Source organism: Hirundo rustica, chromosome 1 (assembly GCF_015227805.2).
Source record: "Hirundo rustica isolate bHirRus1 chromosome 1, bHirRus1.pri.v3, whole genome shotgun sequence".
In the NCBI taxonomy this organism is placed as follows: Eukaryota; Metazoa; Chordata; class Aves; order Passeriformes; family Hirundinidae; genus Hirundo; species Hirundo rustica.
Window position 1 is genome coordinate 97,987,788 of NC_053450.1, and position 19,388 is coordinate 98,007,175.

Below are 19,388 nucleotides of genomic sequence, written 5' to 3' on the forward strand. Positions count from 1 at the left end.
TCTGCCTGAAAGCCCCTTTAATTTTCTAAATTATAATAATTTGGAGAGAGCGAATTTGAATTCTCCATTCCGAGGGAGGCCCGGCTCCTCCCTAACAGAAACCTGTCTTTCAAACCAAGACAGGACCTCATTTATCAGCACTGAGGAAATTACACTGGGAGAATAAAGTATCTGGGAAGTACACAGAGGTATAAATGTACTCTATTATTGCACCTTGATGTCATTCCTACCAAAAACAGTAGTGGAGATGAAAGCAGAGGCAAGAAATCTAATCTAATGAGTAGGCAAATTACTTAAAGCTGACCATACCACGGCATTTGATACCATGGCTGATATAAACTAACTGCAAAGTGCTGGCTAGACAGGTGATTGAGAGTAAAGAATGAATGGCCTTCTGAGTGCTGACAAGAACTCACCATCGACTACAGGATAAGAATCATATTGAATCACACAACGTATGCCTCTGAAATATCAACAAGCAGCACCCAGAAAAAGCAGGTAAGAAATCTTTAAAGATACTGCTTAGTTGGTTTACCTCTGGACAGATTCAGAATGAGAAACTTCACAGACACAGAGGATTAAATCAAATTACCATAATAATCTGTTCCTAAAGTAAGTAACTGCTTTTCCTGTATTCAGAAAAAATTCGGCAGGGAAGATGGACCCCTAGATTGCACCACATTCAACAGTGGAGCAATTTACAATGGAGTCATCCCATTTAACAATGGAGGCAATCCTCAGGTCTCCTTTAATCTGAGAGTGAAATACAACCCTCAAAAATACTGCAGCAATATGGAGAAGTTTAATGACCTTAAATATTAAACTAATGGAATTCAGTGAAGAAAAACAACTGCTCAGAAAAATCTGTGCTTTCTGACTCAACTAGACCAGAAGTTACTAACAGGACCTCTCAGACTACTTTTTTAAGATTAAGATTTTTATGATTTTTAAAAGATTTTTAAGATTACTATTTTGCTTAGTCAAGAAAAATGTTTAGACACAGGAATATTTATTTTTCTAATGAGAGATGCAGTCAACATGCACATCATATTCATAGGCTGTTAAGACTGACTACAATACTGTTTCAAGCACAGTGAGCTTCAGAGGCTCTAACACCTTCTCTTTTCCAGGATGTTTCCATGAAAAGTTGGTCTCTAAAAGATGGATATCTTTGACTATGTCCATGTGTATATAATACAGGAGAGACACGTGTACTACTGCAGCTAAGGCACTTTGAGCTGTAAACAGTATCCTTACATCACCCATCTTTCTCCTTTTCACCAGTGTGAAAGAGATCGCATTAACTCGTCAGACAGAGATATTAATGTATTCCTAGAATAAATAACAATTCTGTATTTTTGCACATAACTCACTTGTTTGCCAGCATGTTTGACAACTGCCCCGATGGCAGGGTTCTTCACATCTATGAAGCCCACAGTTGAGTTTACGACCACAAACCAAAGAGCATTTATGTTCTGTGTCCTAAGGGATGGCAAAAAAGAAAAAGCAGAACTGAGCTATAAATCTTATTAGTTATCTTTTTCTCTTTGCGGTTCCAATCCACTTCCAATAATATACTGACAAAACTGTATAGTGCAAAAAATAGCTTAGGCGAAATTTATACAGTTTGTTCCATCACTGTATGGATACACACATTTTAAAGCAGATTCTGTTAAGACTTCTGTTACAGACACAGCTACAAGGTTTATGCTTCTCCTATTAAGTAACATCCTTTCCCTCTCTATTCTCTCTGCAATCACTACACTGACAAAAAGCACCTTTACACTGATTTAACTGCATTTAAGCTGAAATATGGTTTTACATTTATGATACCTGTAAAACAAAACTTGCAAAATAAATGCATATACACAAACTTCTTGAGCATGACCAACACAGCAAATAGAGAATAAAGATGCAGAGAAATGGACAGATACAAAAGAAAAAAAGATTGTTAACATCACAACCAAAATCAAACACATATCACATCAAACAATTCTATAAAACCACAAGTATACTTACCACACAGCAAACTTCATTACACTTGTGTCGTCCACACGATCTCTTCTTGTTGCATCGCTTGTCACACATGAACGTAATAGCGGCTATTAAAAAAAAAAAAGTCCCCAAAGTCCTAACATTTAGGCCTTTGCATGTGCTGAGAATAAAACCTGCAATCACAGTATTATGCTAAAGCTGTTGCAGGGCATAGTCTAGGAGAAACTAACACAGGGTAAGTCAGCAAGCAAATTTTTAAATTACTTGTTGTCCCTCACAATTATCCCCATGTGGGCACTTGCCTTTCTTTAAAGAAACTGTTATTCAAAAGGATTTTGGAAAGCAGAATACATGAAGCTAATTTATTTCCCCTTAACCTTCACACCATAAACTCCACACAATAGAACAAAGAAAACAGGATATTCTGATACAATGAAGTACCACAAACATCCATTTAAGACTGCTTAAATTGACGGGGCAGTAAAAGTCAGCTAAAAACTAGTGTTACATGCTCATTAAACTACTGCTAGCAAAGAGCATCCTTATTACCAACACAGCTAACAAAAGGGAATCACTTCTGGATTCCATAAGAGCAAAGTCTTCACAGACAAAAGCTCAAATTAGAAAATACACAGATTACTTCCTTATATATATATCTCGTAAATAAATACCTCAGTAGACAGGAGTCAATCAAAGTAAAGATTTCACTGAGGGGAATTTTGAGATGTTACATCCAAAATACCAAGAAGCATCAAATGGGAACTCTCTGCCATGGTCAGATGCAAAGACCAGCACCATACAAAGTGAAGCAGGATCAAAGCTTGTATTTCCTCAGAAACATAGGCAAGATCAGAGCAAAACTATTACACTGAACCTGAGCTGCGCACGTTGACCAAGTTATACAGGATGACAGGGGAGTAGGAAGGGGATGGCAACCTATTGAATCCTATTGAATGATGAAACCTATTGAATATGGCAGGTGGTGTAAGAAACTGTTCAAAACAGAACAGACATTGATTGAAATCTTTGAGACCAAATGTGAAGAAGTCTTTCCTTATGTAAATGACGAAGACTGAAGATGATTATTTCAAACCTTTTCCCAAACATAGCAGCATGACCAGTACCAGGAACAAGCAGCTGAAATAATTAACTTGGCATAGAAGTATGGATAAAAGATGCAGAACAGATCAGCTGTTTGCCAACTTTGTCAATCAACCACCAAATTTCTATGAGCTGCAACAATTTTTAAACTATTTTACATTACATATATATCATAACCTTGTACCTTTATTTCTGAGAAGAGCACATGGGATTTCCTAGGAAACAAACAGGGAGCCATTAGATTAAAATAAATGAAACAACTGAAACATACATATCTAGAAAACACTTGGTCATATGAAAGAAACACCCAGTTTCCATGTTCATAACACATCTGTGTATGCAAGTTAAATAAAAACTGGAAAAAATATCCTCACATCTTTTAACACAATATTTGTTCCTTAAAGAGTCAATACCAATTAAAAAAAAAGTGCATTTTTTTAATTCAGCAGAATTAGTGTCACTGAGAGAATGGCTTGTCCCAAGAAACCAGAAATCTATGTAATGGAAACCAATAGAGCTCTTCCAGAGAACACTGACAAGAGTGCATAAATTTGTGTTTTGAGCAATTGTCCCCAAAAACACAAGTCTGAAGGAAGAAAGGAAGAAGTCAAATGTTATTATCTACAAAGTTATACCTAAAGACCTCAACATGAAAATAAAATGTGATGGATAAAAATACTGTTGTTGACATATGAACCATTCACCACAACTTCATATTCTAAACTGTCATTTCTGAGTATCACATTTTTCATAATTGATTTAAGTTATCCCTGTAGTTCACTCTTTAAAGAAGCATCTTCCTGGTGTGTGAGAAACTTCGTAAACTAAACCCAAAACCTCAGTACTTTATTTCAGGATTCAAAATGCAATTTAAAGCCATCTACCCCATAACTACCTTCAGCAAACTACCCCATAACTACCTTCAGCAAACTTGTAGGAGAAACTTGTTCTTTTTACAGGAATCAGTAACAACATAGTCTCTACAAAAACTTCTACAAGGAGACTACAAGCTAATACTATAAAGTTTTAATTAGGCTGCCTTTCTTCTCTCAGTTTACTCTTGGCAATGCTACCAATTCCTCATGCTACAAAAACACTCCAGAATAATATAGGCGTTTGCAGACTGTTTACACTAATAGAACTCTGTCCAAACTCTGCCAAAATACTTTAAAAATTGCCTTCATAGCAAAAAGCATGCTTTACTAACATAGTAAAAAGCACTTTACAGTATAAACTAGATACCATCTATCAGTTACAATACAACATAGGTTCTGGCAATTAAGAAGCACAGCACTTCTTTATGCTTCTTCAGCTCCTTTTTCTTCACAACTTTAAAAAGCAGCAAAGATTACCTGTTTCCGTGGTTATACACTCACCTTTTTTTTGAAGCCACACCTACAATAAATATTTGATGTGTGAGAACATGGTCTACAGTCTCCTTCATGGCAAAGGCTTTCACATGTATGAATGAATTCTAACAAAATGAAAATACAAATATTAAGAATAAAAAAACTCTTTGACCCGGAATTTCGTATTTATTAGGAGCATCACTGGTTAACAATATTAAACTTATGCACAGCTGGGTTTTATTTCCTTATTTTAAAGTATTGTTATGAATACACAGCCAGACTGCAGGCTCTGCAGCAGTTTTTGCACTCATTTTGGTTAAAGCTCAGAATTGCTAATAAAATATTTATTTCTTGAAATTAAACATTTGAAGACTTTTTGTTTTGTTTTCAAAACTATTGATATCAAAGGGTTAATCTAAGAATAAAAGACTCTGTACTTTTAAAAAAGAAACAGGTGTGCCCTGCTTCCAGAGCAAGGCTAGAGGGAAGATAAATGGACTGAGGGAGAGAGTACATCTCGCTTAGGAATGCAGCCACAGCCAAAATAAGACCATTAAACGATGGAGCCAGGAGGAGAGTTTTACAGTAATGAGCAACAATAATATGTATGAGATTTCTGCGAACTGTGAAGCATATGTATGTAATTAAGGTATATAAGCAATGAGCTTGCAGAGAATCAGAATGCATGTTACATGAAGCTATCTGCTCTGCAGATGGCGCCACAATAAAGAATGCCTGCTTCTTAATTAATGCTGCATTGGTGTTAAGGAGTTCTATCAACCTGACCTTCGGTGACACTATGAGATACTTCAAATACTCTGATACAGAAATTCCCAATTACCATAGCTACCACAAGAAAGAGGTTTGCCACATGTTTTTCCACACGATGGGATAGGATCTGTGCATATTTTACGTTCAACACATCCTAGTTCCAGTAATTTGCTGAGAGGAGTCTGACCACAGGGACAACGATAAACAACTTGTGGAAGTCGTGGACAGAGCTGGCAAGGCTGAGGATGGCAGACTTGCTTACAGTTGTGCCTCCCACAATTTAATTTTCTGAAAAAAAAAAATCAAAGAAACAAAATAGAAAACAAGAAAAAAAAATTAAAAGGAGAATTATCTAAGAGTATCACAGTAAGTCATTGTGACTAGAATGACTTTTCCTTTTTAAAAGCTTAAGTTACAGTGATCTTACTTTCCACATATATTCTGACATGAGAAACTCCCAAAGCCATCAGAGAATTCTTCCTTTGATCCACATAATACCTCTTTTAAGTTGCTTCCACAGTAACACACTGAAAGAAAGCAATATTCCACAGAAAACAACATAAGAGAATAATAGTGACAAAACATCTCCAAAAAATATAAAAAGGTAAAAAGTTAAAAATTGTTATTACAGTCGATTTTTAAAAGGATAAAGAAGTTGCTCTTCTTTGATTTATTTCATCAATGAAAGTTTTTTGTCCCACAGAAGTTGGAATTCCAGCATTGTTTTGATAAAGTGGTGCTATGTGCACAAAAAGTTTATTTATTAAAGCAGTATACATAAAAAGATAATTATTACCTTAAAAGTTGAGAAAATTAACTTGCAATTTTCTATATAAACTGTTCTATGAAGTTATTTATATACTAGTATACATACAGAGTCAATTTAATTTCCATTCAAGATTAAGTCTAGAAAATTTTAACAGAAATCATGAGAAGCTTGTTGAAATGTACTTTCCTATACCTTTTTCTATATTTCTTCCATATACTGTCTAATTAATTCTTATAATTATAGTAAACGATTCAGTAGGATCAGAGGACAATTCAGATAAGAAAGGACTAGTTAGTCCAAACCCTTACCTAAAGCACAGTCAGCAATGAGATCAGACCACATTACTCAAGTGCTTTATTCAGCTACTCTTGAAGAGATTTCCCTTACAGCTAGTTACAAGGAATTTAAGCTTATTGTCTCTCATCCTTTACACATGCATAGCCTGTCTTTGCTTTCTTAAATTACTTATTAGCTACTGAAAGGCTACTACTCAGCCCTCTCAAGCTAAGGAAGTCCAGTATCACTAGCCTGTCCTAAATGGCACATGCTTCAACAGCCTAATCATCATGGCAGGATTCCATCAATAGATTTTGGTTGTGTTAAGTAAAAACCAGCACTTGCCTCTTGGTACTGATCTTTTCCACAGTCTTGTTTTAATTGTATAGGGTGGATAATTGTAAAGCATTTCAGTACTTACCTTGCTGTACTGTTAACTGGCAAGGTGAACACTTTCCTGCATGGCACACTTGAGTACAGCTGTGCTTTCCACAGTTTAAAGTATTTCCACATACATTGGAACAATGAATTTTTGTTGATTGGCCACAGCGAACTGAATGACTGTAGAGAAACGACACCATAGCCTGTCAGCAACCTTGACATCAATACAGTATTTAATAAAAAGAGAAATACACTTTCAGTAAAATGCCAAAATCTCCAAAGGCAGCATAATTTATTAATGGAAGTTTTTAGGAAATAACATCCCTAGTTTTTCCTTTGCTTCCCCTCTTCCACCTCACTAAAGTACAACACCTATCACAGTAGTTAGTCTACTAGAATTTTTCCTGAAGAAAATGGGGTAAAACAATGCAAGGTGACACTAAAATTTGAATCTAATGTATGAACTCATATATGCATTGTCAGAAAAGCAGATACTTCCAATAAAATCCTTCTGAAGACTTAAACAGTCCTAAATCCATTGAACACAGTGAAGATAGGAATAGGTCCTTAACAGTGGGGCAGATGTCTATCAAAATAACTGAGTTTTTAAATTGTCAATGAAATAGGAAAAAATCAGTTCTCCTATTTTTTTTTCAACTCTGGATGGCTCATACAATGGCTGTAAAATGTGTACTTGCAATGGTAATTTTAAAACATGCCAAAGTTGGTGATGCCATGCCATACACCCCAGATGCTTATACAGTATATATGAAATGCTATTTTGAAGCAGGCTTTAAGTATCAAATGTACTATTATAAAAATCAGCTATCTGGTGAAGTAGTTGACATCTGGAAAAAAAAAGTAAAACAAACTTGTTGCACCTATTCAAGTGTTAAATGAAAGAAGGAGGCAGAAAAACAACAAAACAGAATCTAGACAAAAAAACCAACCCCCCTAAACAATAAAAGGAGGTAATATTACTATGGAAGATAAAATTCAGTAATCTACAAGCAATGCATTTTTCTGCTGAAGTGCTTTTATCTACAAATTCTGCCACAGAAATTGCAGTACCTTCTGAGAAATTAAGATGGTGTAGTATTAGATTCAAACTCTGAGAAATAATTATAAAAATCTGAAAAAACTTTTTTCCAGAGCAAGAATGAAATCTTGCTCTGAAACACTGAAATTGGTTTATGCTTGTTTTGGTTCTGTAAACAAGCTCAGGCAAACAATTTATTACACAGAATCAGTTCTAGGTAACTAGGAAAAGGGTTTCTAAAGACTCAGGCCAACTGGTTATGAGAGATCATGCATAGTATACGTAGAACCATATTGCTATTGGCAATGACACTATATGCACCAAACATGCAAGGAAAAGATAGCTTTTAAGTCTGGAATACACTACAGACTTCTCTGTACAGTTTCTAAGAAAAACGTGTTATTTTTGAAATTATTATTTCTGAAATTAAGTAATTAAAGACCTCATTTTATTCAGACAGAAAAGATGTGAACCTCTTTCTACTAAATTCTCTGAGTCATCTAGCAAATAAAATTAATAAATACTAGTACAGGATTTCTAAATCAAACCAACTCACAGACTGCTCAGACAATTCAGCTACCTGTATCATAAACTGAAAAGTCTTTTTTTGTTATTTTTACTTTCTTTCTTGAAAAATTAGAAGCTTTCAGGATATGCTGCTTGCTTTCAAAACATAAAATTCTCCAAACAATTTAAACCATAAATAAAAATTACAGCTCAGACTAAACTTTGTTCACCATATTTTTAATAAACTATAAGAAAAAAATAAGAATATAAAATTTAAAACTGGTCTATTGCTTGTTTATAGTAACTAAATTTTTGTTTGCATAGTAGGAGCATTCTTACCTTGTTTGCCCACATTCACATGTTTTTGTCACAAAGGCTGGGCACGTAGGGCAAGGTCCTGGGTGGCACAGACTTAGAAAAAAGGCAAAGTTAACTTTAGCTTTATTACACTCCCAAAGTGTAATACAATCCACCATGACCCGACCTCAGTACATTATCAGAACATTACACAGGACTCCTACACTCCCTCCTGCAGGGTGTGTAAGCAGTCTTAACACAAGTATTTGATTATTACAATTGCATCAGTCTCGAAGACCAGTAACACTGAAGGAAAAATGGTATTCCTGCTGCTGTCAAATCAACAGTACTACTAACAAATCAAGTCTGTTACTGATACGTTTGATATTTTGCATTTCACCAGCAAACATACATCAACTCAACTGGGTTCATCATTGACAACAGCCAAAACAACCATCTTATGTCCAAACCATTAACATATTTCTTTCTCTGGTGATCTTAAACACCACAGAGATAAAAACTCTGTGAATTTCTTCTTTTGAGCTGGTGGGTTATCTTAGTGCCACCAGTAAGAGGTGCTGCTCTTCCTCCTGTAAGGTAAGACATGGGAGACTGTCATGGGTTAGCACAGCTTTGTTTCTAGTTATGGAGAAATGCAGAATGTATTTCCAGGTCAGGACCTGGGAGTTGCTTTAGAAAGGACATGTACCTATCAGAAGGTTAGTTAGAATATTGGCATCTAGTTTGACCACTAAAAATGTCAGTAGCGACTTTGGGAGTATACATATAAAAAACCCTGATTTCCTGCAGGTCAACCTCTTTTCCTTTTGCCAGAGAGAGAAAGGCAGCATCCTGCGGTAGCCAGGGGTTGGCCGGGCCTCCCCACCCTGGGCGCACCACCCGGGCTGGGCTGTCCCGGGCCCAGAGGAGCAGCCCTGGCTGGGCTGTGACTCCAGGCTCCATCTGCTGCCAACAAGGGGGGGCTGGGCAGGCCTGCCAGCCAGGCCCCTAATAAGAGCTATGGGCCCCATTTAGGCCAAGGCCGCCTGATTTACACTGAGGGGTGGGCCAAAAGGCATTTCTGATCCTGCCTGGGTTTTTTTGATTCCAGAGTGTCCGGGTGCTCTGATCTCTGATGTTTCCATGTGAGTCCCTCTCCCCACCCCCCGGTCCACCTCACCAGTGTGGCCTTGAAAATCTTAACACCATGAGCTACATCGAGAGAGAAGACTGGGCAGATTTAACCCTTTCCTGGCAACATGAAGCTTCCAAAGCCTCACCCTTCCCTGAGAAAGAAAACAAAGGGACAGAGTGAAAATAAAGAAGAAACAGCATGAAGTCAGTGGAGCAAGAACATAAGGACTATTGGGACGGGGGGTTGAGGAGTTTGTAATTCCATCCTTATTGAGCCATGGAAATTAACTTATATTTAGATTATCCCTTTAAATCATGGGAAAGATATGCGTTTGGGGAGATGACTGTTTAGATCTGTGCATGGATTTGAGCAAAGGTGTTTGTGATGGACTAAGTGATATTAATCCTGTAAGACGCTTGAACAGAGATAGAGAGGAGAAGTCCTCTGCGCCAGTGAAGAAGTGAGAAGATACCTCTGTGCCTTGAGATGAAGAATCTTTTGCCTTTAGAGCTATTCATCTTTAAAAGCTGACACCCCAATATGCAAAAGTCTAAGACCCATGACCCATGAGCAGCTTGGGAAACTGCTAATGGGGAGTGGTCACAAAGGCAGGTTTCCCTGGGTGTCTGTTTTTGTCACAGTTAAAAAACCCACAAGAGAACTGTTCTAGGTTGTCAGTGGGATCCATGACTCTAAGAGAAACTCCTCTCCTAAAGACTGGTGAAAGACTATTTTCAAATGGTGAAACTGACTGAAAAAAATCACGGTTTTTGTCTCTTTATGTTATTTTGTAAGAAAGTTAAGGGGAGGGGGAAGGGAAGAGTGGTTTTGGAGTTTCATTCTGTTTTGTTTTAGTTTTTTCCCCAACTTTCTTCTCCCATTTTTTTTAGCGTGCGTTAATAAAACTATTTGTTACTTTTTAAGCTGAAGCCTGCTTTGCTTTTCTCCTAATCTCTCTCCCACAGAAAAAGAATAAACATTAAGACCACTACACAAAATCTGGCAACCAGAATTTGGTGAACGTGAAACCACTACATTAATTGGTGTTTCTGCCCAGTTACCGAAATTAAAACCATTGCAGAGACACAGCAAGTCTGCCTCAGTTTTTTTATTATGATCAAGGGCAATTTCCTGTGAGTATCATCAATTCCAGCCCTTTATACATCAGATCTTACTTCCTACTTCAAGAAACACAGCATGTTCCCTATCCACATGTAAGACCTTCGTTGGGTACAGACAAGCTCGGGTTTGTGAAATTTTACTTAACTACCTCGTCTGCATTGTTCCTTAGCCAGCTCCCACTTCCCATTATTTGCAAAAACAGCAGCTCTCATTTGGAGCAATTATTACTGGCCAGGACTGACCAGTACAGACATCCCAGCCAAAACAAAAAAACTCAAACAACCCAGAAACATCAGAAAACCCCATAAACACAGACTACTCAGTTACACTGTAACTACTAAATTCGTCAAGGACAGTAACTATAACAAGTACTAATTAGTAAACTAGTTACTACAATCATATTCAATATAGCTGACTCATGCCTCCAGCTTGTCAACAGTGGGATGGTCCTTTTTTCCTCTACTGCTCTCCTCCCAGTTAACAATAAGGCCTAATCTATCACTCAACCTATACCAGCTCTAACAGTAAAGCCAAGCAATTACACAACAAACCAATTCAAAACAATGAAAAATCCCCCATAAAAAAATCCAAAAAGCAACCAAAGCCACCATAGCCCTCCATCTTTTGATAGGTCAATTTTATGACACAGTGAAGAGTTCAAAAAGCACTAGAGAAGGCAAAAGGGAAAAAAAAAAGAAAAACTGGATGGACACACAGTAAAGCAGGAAGAAAGCAAAAACACTGAATTAATTAAAATGGTATTGTGGAACTTCAGACAATGAGAATTAACAAGCATTCTGCAACATACAAGAAAACCTATCTTACAAGAAAACCTTTTGTAAAAGGACTGCACCATATATTTCGCTGTCTTGACTGCAACTCTCAAATATCCACGTAGGATTCTAAAGGCTGGATGCCAACTAATGAACTTAGGAATAAGATTAAAGTAGATATTAATTAAAAATACTATTATCTAGGTCATACCTTGGAAAAGTGAGAACGCACATCATCTTCAGAAGTCTTGTCATTTAAAGTTTTTTACCTGGTGTATTATTTCTCTCAACACTCTCATAATACAAGCAATATTAAGATTTCTTCTATACCCCCACTCTTGGCTCACTTTCTGATGATACTGTATCACACAACAGCAATTTATATTGATCACAAATATTTTAAATCTGTAAATACTGGTGACAGTAGACTGCAGTCTTATAGCAGAATTCCTTTTGTTAGAATAGTATCACATAATTAATTTTCAGACATCTCTAAGTTTTGACAATGTGTGTTTCTAAGTTTTCTGACCTCTTGTTAAAATGAAAAGAAAAATACCATTGCAAAAACTAATGCTTTGAAATAAAAATTCTGATTTTTCAAATACATATTCTTTACGCATCCCTACAAATACACATGCAAAAGTCTCTAGTTTAGGCAGAAGTTACAGTATGGCTACACTTCTAGGATATACTTGATCCATACAACAACTAAGACTGAAATTCAAATTTCATTCAGAGACATGCACAGGAAGTGCAGAAAATGCTCCTTAGATGATGAAGATGGGTGATACGTTTAGTGTTTTAATCCTGATTTAGGGGATTAAGCAAAAAGCTAAGTTAAATGACTTGACAGTGTTGCAAACTAAACTCAAAAAGCCTGAATACTTCACTATTAACTGTTTGGTGAATTCAGAGGGCTTTTTTAACTGAAACTTCATTATTTATCATTAGCATGAAGGATTATTTTGCCATTTACTGTTGCTGCTCTAGAGAACTGGCGTACAAGAAAAGTTGTGAAGACAGATATATTTAGACAGAGGAAAAATTAAACTTCCATTTGCCTGACAGTGAAAATACTAGATACTTAACAGGGCAAAAAAGAGACTTCTACTGCTGTAGAAAAGATTACAGCAACAAAGATCTATGAAGGAAGTCCAGTTACTAAAATTTACATTAATAGAGAGAAAATTTAATTTACTGCCTTTGTAAGACCTTTTTCAAATGCTCTCAAGGCCTTGCACAGTTCCAGTTGGCAGGGAGAGCTTCAGAGTCTTGAAAGAAGTTTTGCTTTTTCATGAATCAGGAACATTTTACTGAAGGTTAAGCTAGATGTTTCTTTGATGTAGAACCTAACACTGCAAAAGCAATTTCAGTGTTTTTAAACTAAAAATGTGAGAAGAACTCACTTGAGAAGTGTTATGCATGTCACAGCACAACACTAGCAAAAGGTCTGCAAAGCATTCCCCTTTCAAACAGTTGCTTGCATGTTCCTCAGCTCTGACAAATCAGCTGTTTATATAATGGTTACCATTTCAATACATCTGAGTAAATATTAGATTTATTAAAATCTAAAACAGTTGATGTGTTCAGGCCTGAGCAGTAGGCCCAAGACAGTTGATCGACCAGATGGATCCCGAGCACTGTGCGACTAACACTGTCAGTATTATTTAGCTAAAAATAGATGACTCAGAGCTTATGCTTGCTGTTCAACACCAAATCGCCTGCTTTAGAAATTTTCACATAACCTTGTGTATTTAACTGCAAGAGAAGTTTCATTTTAAACAATTTTCCCAACTAACATGAACAGAGGCTTGCTTGTATGGTATTTTAGAGGAAAACCCTCCCAGCCAAGGCCTGGGCTCTGGACATGCCCTGGCAGGTTGGGAAGTGTGCCATCAGATTCAGGAATTTCTGTGCTAAAAATATCAAGTCACTTAGACTTGCTGATTTGGGCCTATAGAAGCTGGACCTACTTTCAGGGCAATTTTGGAGACCTCACCTACAGGTGGACTCAACATGTAGGATTTTCCAAATTGCTGGGAAGGGTCCTCTAGGTCCTCACTGCAAAACAGGGCCTCCCAGTGAGTGCGGACTTTGGACGACAGTAAAGTATTTAGGCAATTGGTGATGTGTCTATTCTTCTTAATCACTATCCTTTTTCTCATATAGTAATGACTAGGTGCATTACCTTGCTTATTTTTACTTGTTGCTAAACTTCAAGAAGAATCATGAAAGAGATTCCTGCCCCAGATGGCAACATCTAACCTTGAGCACTCTCTTGAGGAAAACCTCTGCCCAGGCATAGATCATGATCCAGACTTATTGTCTGCATTCAAACAATAAAGCTCTGCATCTCTACCTCCACCACTGACACAGCAAGAGGAAACCAAGTTTCTACTTGCTTTTTGAAACAACAGATGATAGCTGCCTGTATCCTCACAGACACCAAAGTTTCCCATATGGGAGAAAGAAGTGTCCAAAATATACTGAGCAATGTCCAAAACAGGGTAACACTGATGTTGAAAGTGCATTCCGCTCCAGTTTACTATCATAAGTGAGAGAGTGTCAAGCACATCCATTATCTTGATCTGCATGCCGATTGTTGCCTTACCTCCAGGACTGGTTTTATTAACGTGAAACATAAAGCTGAATGATAACATTTTTAATATGCTACAACTGGTCACAAATTGGGATTCACTTTTCACAGCTCTTATGCAAATCAGACTTTTAGAGACTAAGAATTTGTAATGCCCCCAATGTCACAATATTGTCACTATTCTTCAGAAGACTTCCCGTAAGAGAATAACAAAGACTAAGCCACTACTGTAGACTAGGACAGGAAAGAAGAGAAGAACATCTGCTTCCCAAGTCCTACAGGAAAGCTTGTCAGGCAACAAATTGCAGTCAGGGAGTTCTCAAGGTGGTTAAGAAGTCTGCTTATTTCTGACTGGGCAGAAGACACATCCAGGAACATATGCCTCTCCTGAGATGCAGCCGCTCTCCAAGAGAATCAGTGCTCTGTTCAGGGTATCAGCTACATCAAGTGGAGTCTGAAAGTTGATCTGACCTAGCATGATTCTATAAATTAAGAAAACAGCTATGATACTTAAATGAAATAAAATGCAAACCTGTGTGCATAAATACTGATGCATTAATATAAATTAAATCTAATATCAAAAAGAAATCTAATAGAACATTTTAATGTATGGAAAAGTTGTATTAAAGAATTATTCTGACATTCAATAAAATTTTGAAATATATTTGAAACAGAACACATTAAATGCAAAGTTTAGAGTAAAGTTCTAGTAAAGTTCCAAGCTTTAGCAAATCTTTAGAAAAGTGCCAGAAAACAATCTATTTGTTGGAATGACTGGAGTTTTTTACTGTGTGCCAAGAGCAGAAACAACTGCTTCTACCAAAAATTTCCAAAACCAGAAATATGAACAGATGTTAAGGATCAACCTCCATGGATATTGAAGCTAGATACAATAGTAACAATATATAATTTATGTTTCTGACTAGCACGCATATTCGTACATTGAAAAAGATCATATAATGGTGTTAATCTTAGCAATGCTACTACACTAGTAAAAAAGAATCTACTGCAAAACATCCAAAACTGAAAACAGAGGTGCCCTCCTTTGCCTCTCTTCACCGAATTATACTAAAAAAAATGCTAGCAAAACCAATCTGAGTTACATATGCTGATTAAAAAGAGGTAGAGGAAATAAGTGGTCTTTCAGTTTAAACAAGTAGCACTGATCTCATATTAATATATTCAAACACTTTAACATGAATACCAACATCTAAAAAATCTGGCAGACCACTGGACATGTTCAGAGTTACTTTCAGACACTATTATTCCTCTACTTCAATGAAAATTCTTGAAACCAAGTCAGATAGCTGGTTCAGTTTCTAAAACATGATAAAAAATGTTGCTACAACTATTGTAGACCTCATGTTCATGCTCTCATATGAACTCACTTTAGACATACCAACACAAATAGCTTTCAGGCTTTTCATTTCTTTCAGGCTTAAGCTGAAGTATAAACTCCTGTAAGTTCTACATCTCTAAGCATACCCTGGAGTCAAAAAATAAGCAGATACAGTCTTTAGAAATTTTCTCTAAATCATTTCAATCCTTATATAATAAACTGTTACGTACATGTTACAAAGATGTGGACAGTCCAAACACTGCCTCCTCTTTCCACAAAGTTCCCCACAGCTATGTGGGATTTCATTTCTATTCCATTCCGGATTGTGCACCTTACCTAAATCATGTCAAAGACAAAAAGATATTTATTACTTTGAATACCAGACTGCATTTGTGAAAAATATACCAAAGAGAAAAAGCATTATTTTAAATACTGGCAAGTAGTCTTCTTTGACAAAAAAATTACATGAATGTTTATGTTTTTCTGTACTGATACATACTCAACTTCTTTAAAAGAATGCACTCTTGGAATAACAAGCTCCAGAATATTCTTTCCTTCAGTAGTCTCAATCAGCATATATGGAGGTAGCTGATAAAGTAAATTAAACTGATGAAATACATGAAAACTAAAAGCCCCCTGTAGCTGGTCAGGCTGGCACAGTAGCTAAGAAAACTGAAGAGTGAAATTCCCTTGTTGTCTCAATGCAGCAGAGAGAAAACCATAGAAACAAAGGTACCAATCCCAGAAAGTTAGATCTACCAAGTATGGTGATGGAGAGTACAGAATTAAATGAGTGGGCAAATTATGAAAGTCACTTCTATAAAAAGAAGCAGACTCTACATTAATCTAAATATTAAAAGTTGATAAATTTTGATTAATTAAGCAGAAGTCTTAAAAAAGAAGCATGTTAGCTTCAAGTATTCTGTATTTCAGATAATTTAGATTTCTGTGTTTTTATTAGTCTGAGATATTATCATCAAATTTCATAGCTCTAAGTCCATGAGATGGTCATCAAGGTTAAGGTTAATTGCCATCATTAACACTCTCATGGTTTTCTGCAAGAGAGGAATTAAAGTAACAGTGAAGCAACTGAGCTAATGTTACAAATTTAAGTTGTAACAATCCAAAGCCACAAGAAAACGTACTTTTGGTGGCACAGTTACATAATTTTATTTTTTTAATATATCTTTGTATATTCTACCAATACTAAGTTTGGAAAATATGAACAAACACTACAGATAACATTTATTCACCCGCGTTTCAGTTAAATTAATTAAATACCCAGGAAAGTCCCAAAAATCTGAAGCTTCAGAAGAAAAATAAGCTAGGAATTTCCTCATGGGTGAAAGGAAAAAAAACCAAAAACCCACACTTAAACACACTCAGCACATAGTTAGTACTTTACATCAAATAGAAGATAACTTTGCAGAAGCGACTGAAGCTATCCAAATTATATATAATTAATGTAAAATTATCTACAGAAGATTCAACTCTTTTGTTCTACATGGTGCTCTGCAAGTAATAATTCCACAGACAATTTAAGGTTCTTACTGTAGATCTCCTAAACCATGAACCAGTCTTCAGGCTCAGGAGAATTTCTTCCGTATTTTACACGTCTGTCTTAAAAAGTCTAATTTTCATTTGGTCTAATTTTTATTAATGGTCAGTTCATTCTAACTGACGGACTTATTATCCCTAATAACTGAATTATTATTTCTATATCCATAAGATTTCCCATACTGTCATACAAAAACTGTCTTGACTGCATTGCACTGTTTCTGATTCACTGACATGTTTAGATAAAGAAAGAAAACTCTCCTATTTTAGCAAATCTAGCTTCTTTACGGCAAGTTTACTGACACAGTTTCTATGGGATATAGGGTTATAATTGTTAAAGTTATTAATGGTTATGTTTACCAGAAAGCCCTGTAGGAAGGCACAGCTGCAGGCTAAGCAGTTAGAGGTCAGTTGGGGGGTGAAAAGCAGTTGTGGGGAGAGACTCGTGGACAGCATGTGAGCAGGAAGCTGATTGGGTGGTGAGACAAGTAGACAGCAGCACTGCAGCTGAGCAGCCAATGGGTGCTCTTCTTTTAAGTTTTGGTTATGTCCGGTGGAAACTAAAAGTATATAAGAAAGGTGTTTTGTACAATAAAGAGATTCCCTTCGTGTAGAATTTCCCCACGAGACTAGACGACCACCGATGGCTCTGGCTTCAGATGGGATTTTACAGCTTTTATTCTCAAGTCCTGCTCTGCTTTGCCGGACTGTCCTGATGGTTCGCCAATGCCAGAGAGACCTCGCCCCTCCCCCGTCGTGGCTTTTTCCCCCAGGGGGCAGGGCCCAGAGGCACCACCCAATAAGGGAGAAGCGGGAGGGGAACAGAGTTAGGTTACATTTCAGCGTGGGGGATGGGCACTGCTGGACAAGGACAGATATATAGAATAAACATTACAAATCTGATGAAATATAAACCCAATTAATGCATTACCACACCTTCGTATGCAGAAGGGGGTCCGTGCCTTTGTTCCCCTTTGCTACAAGTTTCTGTCCCAACTTAAGAATATTCTGTTTTCAAAAAAGTGAGGTGAAAGTTTCCAGTGATCCTGATTTAAGGAAAAGAAAGCTATGCAAAAACAATACAGATCACAGAAGTATAGATTCCAAATAAAACTTATTCACATCTATACAATTAAGTAATATAATTAATTTCTCCTTTTTGTTTTGTATTTATGGCTTGGTGAGTGGTAAATGGTAAATGGCTTTACTCATGCCATTTGCCTTTTTATTAAACACTTATCTACACAGAGGTCTGAAAAGCCTGAATATTTTTCCCTATTTAAGCTCCATGTGTCCCTGAACAATATAAATCACAAAATTGTTAAATCAATTTAAAGGTTTAGGTAATTGTATCCTTGAGTTATGTTATTATTTTGGTGTATCTTGCCACAAAGAAAGACATAACACATGCAGATTATTCCATTTCTTCTGCAGAAGGAAGGCTCACAAGATAGCAGCCAAAATCCATCATTATTCCATTAAAAAAAAAATCACTATTTTTACATAATGATATGAAAATATTTACCACTTGGGACTTAGTATTAATTTTTATTTTTTCAAGTGGCATATGTATGATTCTCTGTGCAGCCACCTTCCACTGTCAATAAATTTTTTAAAAAATTGAGTTTCAGGCATGTAAGCAAACAAGCACCAATACTGAAATTCATATGAACAAAAAAGAATCAAAATGACTAAACTGTTTTTCTTTGCAAAAGTAAGTGAGAAACTTACCACAGAAACAAGTGTATATTTTAGGAACCTGCACAGAAACATTCTGACAAGCTGGACATCTCCAACCGCTATTGCCATCTGTAGATAAAGAAAAAGATAAAAATAACTTGGAGCAAATAAAAGACCTAATCTGCAATCCTAGAGTAGGTTCTTCTATTTTGTTTCTTACCTCAGATCCACATAAATTAATTTTTCCACTTACTCAGAAGTGGTGAGAAAACACATTAATAAAAATACATTTTATACAGTATCTACATCAACACAGCCATGGAATTTCATTTCAACAGGCTACAACTTTTTACTGAAGCAAAGCCAGATTTTAAACTTCCAATTTTTATATTAACGTATGCCCTGTTATAAGACATACTGCTAGAATACAGACAGTCTTCCCCATACCTAAAGCTGTGAGAAAGTTTTAAGAGAGGGAAATTGGTGAGGAAAGCACAATTACCTCACACAAAGCACCACCTGTACTTTCCTTTTCACTATCATCTCCTGAATTTATGTGTTTTGTAGAATACCAATTTAGTGTTGTCTCACATCCAGAATAAACCAGTGTTATATAAACGAGAATAATCTAATTTATTCATTTACAGTTGATAATACCTAGATATTGAGTAGAACATTATTCTTCAAGTTGTTATTTTATT

The 19,388-nt window shown here is 36.4% G+C and overlaps 1 protein-coding gene across 5 annotated transcripts in view; it reads right to left on the reverse strand.

Moving 5' to 3' along the window:
- Positions 1–19,388, reverse strand: part of NFX1 (nuclear transcription factor, X-box binding 1) — a 95,334-nt gene that overhangs the window by 44,888 nt on the left and 31,058 nt on the right. For all 5 annotated transcript variants that reach the window (XR_009208450.1, XM_058423181.1, XM_040086142.1 and 2 more), the window contains exons 4-13: positions 18,739–18,816; positions 15,681–15,786; positions 8,528–8,599; positions 6,683–6,822; positions 5,644–5,743; positions 5,287–5,504; positions 4,473–4,570; positions 3,281–3,311; positions 2,020–2,102; positions 1,374–1,482 (exon numbers count right to left, since the gene is read on the reverse strand). Coding sequence is in view for 4 of the 5 variants with exons in the window: in XM_058423181.1 (XP_058279164.1) it covers positions 1,374–1,482; positions 2,020–2,102; positions 3,281–3,311; positions 4,473–4,570; positions 5,287–5,504; positions 5,644–5,743; positions 6,683–6,822; positions 8,528–8,599; positions 15,681–15,786; positions 18,739–18,816 (1,035 nt within the window). In the remaining variant the exon portion in view is untranslated. The remainder of the gene's footprint in view (positions 1–1,373; positions 1,483–2,019; positions 2,103–3,280; positions 3,312–4,472; positions 4,571–5,286; positions 5,505–5,643; positions 5,744–6,682; positions 6,823–8,527; positions 8,600–15,680; positions 15,787–18,738; positions 18,817–19,388) is intronic.